The sequence below is a fragment of the Vicia villosa genome, unplaced genomic scaffold, assembly GCF_029867415.1.
Source record: "Vicia villosa cultivar HV-30 ecotype Madison, WI unplaced genomic scaffold, Vvil1.0 ctg.001555F_1_1, whole genome shotgun sequence".
Classification (NCBI taxonomy): Eukaryota; Viridiplantae; Streptophyta; class Magnoliopsida; order Fabales; family Fabaceae; genus Vicia; species Vicia villosa.
Window position 1 is genome coordinate 161,912 of NW_026705663.1, and position 10,748 is coordinate 172,659.

Genomic DNA, 10,748 nt, shown 5'->3' on the forward strand with positions numbered 1-10,748 from the left:
ATGGACCCTACTTAATATATTGTATTATTTATAGTTTTCAATTATTTAACTGATTAGAATATATTTTTCAAATATTCATACCACTCATTTAAAATCTTAAATTGGGTCCAACTTATACTACAACATACTTCAATTCAATTTGTAATTGGTTAAAAGGGAAAAAGTTTGTCAAAACCTACCAAAGTCACGGTGCCACAAAAGGCAACGGTGGTTTATTGATAACTGAACCATTACATTTAAATATTATTATTTTCTGACATTGGGTGGACTTATATTGTTAAGCAAATAATCATGCTCTAAGTATCTTGTCCAAGGGCCTAAAAATCAGGAAACAGATTCCCTCCTGTTGTGTACCTAATGCTCACCTCTCTCGTGTAGTTTCTGACCATTGGATTAAAAATGAAAGGTTTGATATTCTAAATTATTTAATACTTTTTTTTTTATATATTTTCATCATAATATTAATTGAATGGCTGAAACCAAAGTAGAATGAGCAGGAGGTGTTAAAAAATTGAAGAGGATCATAATCCCTAAAAATCATGGGATTAGATGACTACTTAGCACAATTTTATTTATTTATAATTTATAGTTTATATTGTGTATCATAAGACAATGCTTTTTATTCGTAGTGTCTAAAACAATACTATCTCTAATTATAAGACCTTTTGAATTTTATTCTTGTCCCTTTTTATAAAATCTTTTTCAACTCTCAAAGTACATTAATTATTTTTTTCAAACATATCTCTAATTATATTACAAATTTTTCTATAATATAAAATAAATACCGTTACATACACATTAACTATTTATCTCTCCTAAGAATAAATTTATAAAATTATATAGAATAGTCAATTTATTACTCTAATAGTCTTTCTTCATCCCCACAACTTACTCTATGAGTAGGGATGGCAATGGGCAGGGTTTGGGCAGGGTACTATAGTACCCGTCCCCATACCCGCAGTTTAAAAAAATCCCCGTACCCGAGCCCAAACCCGCGTGGGTATCAATATTAATGACCGTATCCGTACCCTATGAGTACCTCAATGCCCATACCCGTACCCGTTTACCCGCATTTATAGTAAAATTAAATCGTTTAATTACAAAATATCATATAATTTAAGTCTTTTTAACAATATTAAAAAAATTATGTATGTTATTGTTGAGTTAAGAAACAAATAAACACTTTTATTAAAATGTGTAATGATTTAATAGCGATATATTTTTAAAAAAATTTAGAATCATGCATTTTTATATAACAATATAAATGACATTATAGAAATATGTAGTGTGGGTATGGGGCGGGTTGAGTAGTAAGGTACCCGTGCCCGCGCCCATACCCGCATATTTTAATGGGCAATTACCCGTGCCCGTGCCCGTGCCCATACCCATTTTTATGGGTATTTACCCTATCCAATATGGGGTTTTTTGTGGGTACCCACTGGGGATGGGCCAAATTGCCATCCCTATCTATGTGATCCCCACAACCATGTGCAGATACTGTTATCCCCGACTACAATAATTCCAAAAACAATATACTAGAAACAGAGACTATCTAAAAGAGAAAAACAAGAATTATGGGAAATATTTACTATTTAAAAATACTCTTTTAAATAATTTATCACTTTCTATTAAATGTATCTATAATTTTAGTCTCCTTGAAATGCAATCATTATAGTTTTATTAAAGCAAATGCCAAATGCTATATACTTCCTTCGTTATATTGGCATAACTCATAAGTCACAAAGAAAACACTATATCTATAAGTGTATAAACAACAAAAAAATTGACTGAATCATCTTCATGGAACCAATTGTGAAGTATATCCATGATACCGACAAAGTTTCAAATATGTTTTTAGAATGAGTGTTTACTAAGAATGATTGATACACATGATATATATATATATATATATATATATATATATATATATATATATATATATATATATATATATATATATATATATATATATATATATATATATATATATATATATATATATATATATATATAATTCAGGTATAGAATTTAGGTGCAAACATCAACCTAATAAGTAATAACCTTGATTCCAAGATCGAAGATCATTTTTGAGCTAAAATCATTCTAAATTGTATGTGAAGATCGTCCCAAATCACATGTATAGAATTTTAATAAATCACAAAAGCTTTGATCTCCTCTAAAATTGAAATAAGGATCAGCCATGCAACAATATTTTCATTTCTACAGCATGCAAGCAATCGAGGATGATTCGAGGGTGGAGCTTCCATGGTTCCTTTGCCATTTTTTCATAGACATCCATTTCAGTTTAAACAGAAAATAACTAACTCCATGTTAATTAATACAGATAAACATTCATACAACTAAGTTAATTAATATTTTTTCATCTTAATGACTTGTAGGTAATGATGTGAAGATCAATGATTGCACATAATCATCAACACTAAAAGTGCTTTTATCATCTCCATGTTGATAAATAACTTGAGCAGTTCTAGCCATGTTAAGAGAAGCTTTAACAACAGATAAGGGCAAGGTTTTGGTCATGGCAAGGTAATTGAGCTCTCGCCACAAGTTCCCTATGAACAGCCTTATGTGTTTTCTTCCTTCATTTTCATCTGTAATATTATTCTCTCCCATCAAGCATTGTATGCTGCTAGCATTATCCCCTCTTTCTTGTTCCTCCTGAACACCAAAATAAGAAATATATTATTGATCTAAATTAAACTTAGAAGTTTTTATTATCGATCAGAGAGATACCGTTGAAGTTCCTAAGTCATCCCATAATCGAAGAATTTCTCCGGAGCAAGTGAAGAGTCTAGGATATGGGTTCATCATGGAAATGGTTTCCTTGGATAGACCATCACCGATGAGGAAAGTAGCATGCACCATAGCCATACACGAACCAACCGAAATTGCTCCATTATCCAAATATGTCCTAAAACTTGGCACATATCCACTATTGAACCATTTCGCTTCTTCCAAATATGCGTCAAACATGTCCATCCACTACATAAATTAAATAAAACTTAGTTATAAAATTCTAAAATGTTATAAATAGGTAATGGATATTCATATTCATATTCTTACTGGTCTTTTTAAGTAAGAAACAACATTTAGTCCATGTTCTTTCAAAATTCTATACGAAATTTCATTTGTGGTGTTATATAATGCCATATAGCATATCTTCATATACTCAGGAAGTTGCTCCATTGAATCAAGGTCCCATCTGAAAAGAAAAAAAAAATAGTTTAACATTTTGTTTATTAATTTCTTACAAATTATTTAGAGGCATACCTTTTGACTGCATCTGTGAAAAGAATAAGTTCATCTAATGTTCCATAATTGTCAAAGATGTCATCAATAACATCCAAAATGCATATGGTTTTTGTAAGTTCGATACGACTATTTGTATAACATGGTTCTGGAAAAATTCCCACAGTCCAAAAGAAGCACTCCGTTGGTCTATCTCTTGCAAAAGTTAGTTTGTCTATAAGTCCCAACTCTTTCCACCACCTAAGAAAATCATATAAAATTTCTATAAATAGCACTTCTCAAAAACATATTGTTTATATTATGGTATAATCTTGTGAGCATTAAGTCACCTGCATATTTCTGCTAATTCTCTTTGATGTAGCGATTGAATCATGTCAGAGTCCAACTTTGCCAATTCCAAAAGATCTGGTATTTGCTTACTTGCATGACTATATTCATCCATGTAGTTTCTAGCTTCTAACCTTGCCATCCTTAGATGCTTTGGAAGTGTTAAGGATCTAACAATGTGATCGATTTCAGGACTCGTGTGTGAGATTAACTCGCTTAAACGAGTCCTTGAAAATTTCAAAGCTTGCTTTAATATTTCTTCATCTTGAGTCCCTAAATATGATGCCTCATATAGGCTCAACATACCAGAAATGTCTTTGGTGAGAGACTCTTTGAAATTGCCACTTTTGTCCAAAAAGTTTCTGAATATGTCTACAATCAAATTAGTAACTTTATATTAGCAATAAATAAGAAAAGTACCTAAGAATCAAAAAATTCAAATGATAATATACCAGAACATGTAGGCCAACCATTGTGCCTAAGTAAACGAAATTGAAGAGATGCTGCAAAGAGGTTTGTAGAAGCATCCCAATCACATATCCTCTCAAGTTGCATATTGATCTCATCTTCCAAATGGTGGCTAATTCCCAGCCCTTGGATTGAGTCAATCATCTTCATTGTTTCAATAGGATCACTCGAGTTTAACAATGCTTCCCGGCTTCTTCTTTTCACTTGCTCCAAACTTGTGGTCTTGTCATTTTTCTGTAAAGCTGGCAACTAACACCAACAACATGAATTATTATTATTATTACTATTATTAAGAGCATATATGTTGAGAGAGATTAGTAAAAGCTACCTTATCATTAAAAGCAATCGACTTAGTCGATAATTTACTAAGCGTAATCTTTGGATTCGGATTTTGAAGCGATGAGATCCGTGAATAATTAGCGAATGTCGGAGAATTGTGACGAGCAAGTGAGTTTGTGAGATATGAAACTCTAAGTTGAGTAGTAACAGCCATTGTATTGGACGAATTAATACTCTTATCTCAGTTCTTTCTATTAGAAGCTATTGCAACACTACTTATCATACTCTTTCTTTTCTTTTTAATATAAAAAGGAGTAGAAGCACATCAACACACAAAACAAACATGAACTGGCCGGAAACTTACAAAACATCAGCATCAACCAAGTGGAAGACATGTGGTAGAGAAATAGTCGTACTCAAACCAACAACCACATATTTAGAATCTATCACGGATGAGCAGACCCACATATGTGGGAGGAAGTACAACAGCATCTCTTGATATTTCACCAAAATTACACTAAATGTTTTCTTTTTGAGGTGGACATGACAAGCCTAACTTTTATCTCTTGTTAGTATATATTTCCTTTTTTTGGATAGAACTTGAGTTTTGTACCTTCAATTTCTTTTAACCAAATTAACTCAAGAGATTCGAGCCAATTGAGCAAGCACTCCCATCCTCATTTTAACTTAGAAGGACCTTGCTATATTTGTATTACAAAAAATTCAAATCTACTTTACTTATTTAAACAGAAATGGGGAAGAGAACAAAGATGTATATCCTTCACTATTTGAGATGTATTCATCATTTTTTGTTTAATTTTTAAACTAATTGATGAAAAATAATTCAAATATGATAAAATTTTAAAAAATATATATAATTGAATTAATAATGTTCTCTTGTCAAGCTCACTATCTTTGCTAGGTAAGGGAGTGTTTACTAGTGACTTTCGTAAATAATCACTTAGTTTTGAATAGTTATTAAAAAATCCTAAGACAATTTATGCATATTTCTAAGAGAAAACTGTTTGAATGTTGCTATAAGTTGAAATCGACTAATAAAGCAAGAAGAAAAGAGTTTGGAAATGAAAAGAAATGGAGGGTCTCGACTGTGTCGAAGTCTAATATTAAAGAAACTATTATGTAAAGGTAAAGGCTAGAAAAAAGTAAGTAAAGTAAATAAAAATACTTTGCTTAAATATATAAAACTTGGTGTACAGAATCATACATAGTTCTCACAAACTCGTTTTTTGATTTGACGTGAGTACTTTGTGTGTTACAGAGATTTTACAATGATATCGTTATCCGAATTCTAACGCTTGAACCACTATAGAAATAATTGTCTGCAACGACTATATTTTCAACATTCGACACGTAATCTACTGCATGGTTCCCAAAATTCTAATCTCTTTGTCTTGTCTCAATCGTCGTTGTCGATAATTCATCTTGTTGAGCTCATAAGAACAATATTCTCATAAATTTGGAAAATCTGTTAAGTCCCCAGCTCTTAGGGTTAATGTGGCGAACTCGACATCAATGAGCTAAGATCACTCTTGTCGAACACATCATCAATTCTTTTCTCATCAATTCTTTTCACTAAATATTATCTCCATACCATATTCATTTTTCGAACTTATCACGTCGAGAATTCCATGCTAACAAATTGCCACCCGAAAATGCCATTTTTAACCATTTGTGAGACATGTGGTGCTTTTAAAACTTCCACAAGTGTTCAAAGAAGTGCAATGACGTCATCGTCATCATAACTACTTTAGAAAAATGTCTTTTTGAGATGTCTGTAGCAACCTGCCCTAAAAATTAAGCTTTTAGAGTCGCCACCTATTCTGAAGGGCGAATAGGAAACCCTACGTAGTTAAGAGATCAGGGTAAGATACTATATTCAGGTCGAGGGAAGGTGTTAGGCACCCTCAATCCTTTCCTATGGCTTTGAATCTAAGGATAAAGGTTTATGGTTAAAAATGAGGTTTATAGCTAAGGAAGTGAATAGGGGAAAAATTGAGATTTTAGGGAAGGGGACTCGCCTTGTTGCTAAGTGCCTACGTACCTCCTAATGGAGGATCAGAGTCTACGTAGTTCGGGGAAGGGTTGTACGCCTTTAGGATTAGAATTTGATTTGGGATTGTTTTGGAGGTATTTTGAGTTACCTATCGTAGTTTTGAAAATCCGTAGTTTTGAAAAGGTTTCGGGAAATGTTTTAAGGTTTGGGCGTACAACCCTGTTTTTAATTTGTACTATCAACCGCAATGATCGATAGGTTCGATCACCATAGTTAAAAGATTATTAATTAGATCGTTACCAATTTTAATCAATTAATTTGATTATCACTAATAACGAATAATGGCATTTTTTAATAATTTTATGAATTAATTTGTATCGTTGCCCCTCGTAATCGATTGATTCGATTAAAAAGAACAACGAATTAGAATGAGAAAGAAGGGTTAATCATCGCAACTAATAAAATAGTTGAAACCGTTTAACCAAATAGGAATTAGTTACATTTTAATTTATAGTTGATTTGAATTTAATTAATTAGACAATTGATTATTACCCACCGCGATCAATTAATTTAATCGAAGCGAATAAAATTCTAAAATTGTTCGGCTAAACTCTAAGTCGATTAGAAAACCCTAATCCTAATACTTTGTCTACTGGCCAGTGGGATCGGGCAAACCCTAATGTATTGGTGGTTTTTATAGGATTTTTTGTGATTTATAATGGTCAAGACCAACTAAATAAATTAATCGAAATAATCGAGTAATCAGTAGAAATATTTCTAAATAATTATAGCCTAATCCTAATTTAATTATATTATCAATCCTAATTATACCATTAATATGATTTTAGAAGTAAATAATATATAACAACAATAGAGATCAATTAGAATAATATAACAAATAAATAAAAAATTAGAATTATAAAACCTGGGTATGATTCAGTGTAGCGCATCCTTGAAGGTTTAAGGTGCGTCCCCAGCCTGTGTGCGTTGGATTCAGCCTTGGCCTGATCCGATGGTGAACGGCCGAAGGTGCATGGTGGATCCCCTGCAAGAGCGCACACGGAATCTAGAACCGAATTAAATCAAAAAAATTGATATGGGAGCCAGGATCGAGCCTGCGCCCCCTGCCTCACCTGATGCGTTCGTTGCCAATCCATCTAGCAACGTGCCTTGTTTTATTTGCGCGCCGTGGACCTAATATATAAAAAAACAATTGAATCAAAATTTAAAAAAAGATTTTTCCGCCCAGCTATGTCTTCTTCGCAGGTTCCTATTTTTCCAAATTTTCAGAACCGTGGCAACAACACATGCAACACACAAATCACAAAATACAAACAAGAAATTTCAAATAGAGGCATGGATCGATTGTATTCCATCCTCTGAACACGATGGTGGCTTCGGTTCTTTCCAATTTGGGCTAAATCTTTAAGCCCTAATTTTGAACCTTCATAACCTAACAATGGTGTTTTACTATACATGAGCCAAAAATCAAATTAAAGACATCAGCAACGTTCCCTGCATCATTATGAATCAGAATATCGGACCAAAACGTATTAACCGTGAGTAAATATAAGAAAACGAAATAAAAAAAAACGTGAAAAGAAACGTGGCCTGGAGGGTGCGATTCCGGGCACGGCAAGCTTCCATCTTGGTTGGTCAACGTCCACAAAACTTCCAGGGACACGTTTTAATACCTAGAAGCCTTTGAATCTCCTTCAAATTTCCGAACCAAATCCAAAATTTTCATGACTTTTTTTGTTCGGCACTCTCACTTCTGGGCTGCCAAAACTCTCTCCCCTTGTTTGCAATTGTTGTTGGCTTATATGTGATTGCTTTAGGTTAAGGTATTTGGATTGAATCAAGTATTTCCCATGGACAAGATTTGATTGAAATTAGATTGAAATTAGTTATAAATCCTTCCTAAATTGGTTCAAATTTTATTCAATCTTTCCCAATACTATGTGCACGAATTTGGGTACCTAATATGACTTAAATACTGATTGAATAAGATTGGAATATGGACTTAAATCATATCTTTGATTTTTCATTGATTTACTTGATTTTTATTATATTTTAAATGAATAAAAATTCACAAAAATTATAATAAAATCAACTAAATTGTGGGATTGGTTTTGGAGCTTCTTGACTTCATGAGGAACAATTTTGGGTCATTACAAGATAGGCCCATTTGCAAAAATATCCGTTTTGAACCACTTTTATTTCACATTTTCCATCCAAAATCGCCAAACTTTGACAAGTCATATCTCCCTCAATTTTTAAGATATGAGAGAGTTTTAGGACTTTTTGGAAACCTCAAGATGTCCTCTACAGGCCCCTTTGGAACATATTTTTCATTTGGAGATTTTATCTTGATGATATGGCCTTTGACAAAAAAACTGCTTTGGATTGATGTTTGAAAAGGACCTGTAATCTTTTGTATCATATCTCCCAAATGAAGCGTTTCTGGCCTTGGCTTGTGAGAGGCAAAGTTGTAGAGAATCAAATTTCCTTTAAAATAGGCTTTGAGTGAGAAATTTATGATAAAGTATGAGAGAGTTATGCCCAGTCAAAGTTGCATTGACTTTTCCTATAAAAAACCCTAATTTGAACTGTTGAAATTTGTTCATTTCTGAGTTTTTATTAATGGATCATGATCAATTTTTGACCAAATGATGGATATAACCTCACATACTTGATGTTGACCAAAAAATCTTGAAGTTTGACTGTACTTTGACTATAGTTGACTTATAGGTCGACATAGTCGATTATTGATCATCTGAGCATTTGAATGGGAAATCCTTGGGATTGAAGTTTGATAATTGACATGGAGATACTCTGAGACATATGAGATACCTTGAGGTTCATTTGAGGCCTCAGAGATTCAGACTCTTTTGATAAACTGCAAACCCTAGTTTTGAGACCCTTGATCAGGAGAGAGTGACCTGAATAAGCCTTTGAGACTTGAACCATTGAAGATGCATAGAGAAACCTTTGATTGAATATAAGAGGGCAAATTTTGGGGTATGACAGCTGCCCCTGTTCAATCTTCTTAAACCTGCAGAGTCAGATAGGCACGTCTGCCTATCGTGATCTAAAGGTAGAAGATGATTGAATACTGAGAATACCCTAAAATTTGCATTTGTCGGGAAGGATTTTCTGCAGGAGATGGGCTTAGAGATTCCACCCGAGGTAAATACCCCTCTTTTTCTTGGATGTGAAGCAGATACTTTTGAAAGGGATCCCTGTGTTTTGGTTGTAACACGGCCTAAAAAGGCAACCTGAATTTTGTGCAATGTTATGATGCATGCGATGTATGAGGTGTTGAGCTTTCTCAAAATAAATGAGAGCGATGTATGCATATGCATTATGTATGAATGAGGTATGTTAATTGAATGATGCATGATTGTTAGTTATGTTAGTTGAAGTTAGTAACCTTTGAAAAGAAAAATAGAACCTTGTTTGTTATTGTTGAAATCTTGAAGAAGATCACTGCCGAGGGGCTAACATGATATGACATAACTTATTGCGCTCAGGGACTAACGCAATAAGTCATGGTTGGGATTGAAAATAAAATTGAAATTGAAATGAGTCTTGGTACTAACGTACCAAAGAACTCGGTGCCATATCATCGCTAAAGGACTAACGTGATAAGACGTAACGCAAAGGTCACGATTTGGATTGAAATTGAAATTGAAATGAGTCTCGGTTACTAACGTACCAAAGAACTCGGTGCCATATCATCGCTAAAGGACTAACGTGATAAGACGTAACGCAAAGGTCACGATTTGGATTGAAATTGAAATTGAAATTGAAATGAGTCTTGGTTACTAACGTACCAAAGAACTCGGTGCCATATCATCACTAAAGGACTAACGTGATAAGACGTAACGCAAAGATCACGATTTGGGATTGAAATTGAAATTGAAATGAATCTTGGTTACTAACGTACCAAAGAACTCGGTGCCATATCATCGCTAAAGGACTAACGTGATAAGACGTAACGCAAAGGTCACGATTTGGGATTGAAATTAAAATGAGTCTCGGTTACTAATGTACCAAAGAACTCGGTGCCATATCATCGTTAAAAGACTAACATGATAAGACGTAACACAAAGGTCACGATTTGGATTGAAATTGAAATGAGTCTTGGTTACTTACGTACCAAAGAACTCGGTGCCATATCATCGCTAAAGGATTAACGTGATAAGACGTAACGCAAAGGTCACGATTTGGATTGAAATTGAAATTGAAATGAGTCTTGGTTACTAACGTACCAAAGAACTCGGTGCCATATCATCGCTAAAGGACTAACGTGATAAGGCATAACGCAAAGGTCACGATTTGGATTGAAATGGGATTTGAATAGGGTTGGAATAGGATTGGAATAAGA

At 33.6% G+C, this 10,748-nt stretch overlaps 1 protein-coding gene across 1 annotated transcript; it reads right to left on the bottom strand.

Moving 5' to 3' along the window:
* Window positions 1–2,283: 2,283 nt before the first annotated feature.
* On the bottom strand, window positions 2,284–4,633 carry LOC131635819 (probable terpene synthase 11). Its single transcript, XM_058906467.1, has 7 exons — window positions 4,394–4,633; window positions 4,050–4,314; window positions 3,600–3,969; window positions 3,292–3,510; window positions 3,085–3,223; window positions 2,755–3,003; window positions 2,284–2,679 (listed from the first exon to the last, which is right to left on the bottom strand). The coding sequence occupies exons 1-7, from the start codon at window positions 4,556–4,558 to the stop codon at window positions 2,386–2,388; spliced, it is 1,701 nt and encodes a 566-aa protein (XP_058762450.1). The 5' UTR covers window positions 4,559–4,633; the 3' UTR covers window positions 2,284–2,385.
* Window positions 4,634–10,748: the final 6,115 nt, after the last annotated feature.

Excerpts from the sequence above, each read along its gene's own strand:
- LOC131635819 (XM_058906467.1), bottom strand. The coding sequence starts at position 4,558 with ATGGCTGTTACTACTCAACTTAGAGTTTCATATCTCACAAACTCACTT. Across the intron at positions 3,970-4,049 it reads TGGTTGGCCTACATGTTCTG|ACATATTCAGAAACTTTTTG; the intron begins GTATATTATCAT and ends ATTTGATTGTAG. Across the intron at positions 3,511-3,599 it reads GAATTAGCAGAAATATGCAG|GTGGTGGAAAGAGTTGGGAC; the intron begins GTGACTTAATGC and ends TGATTTTCTTAG.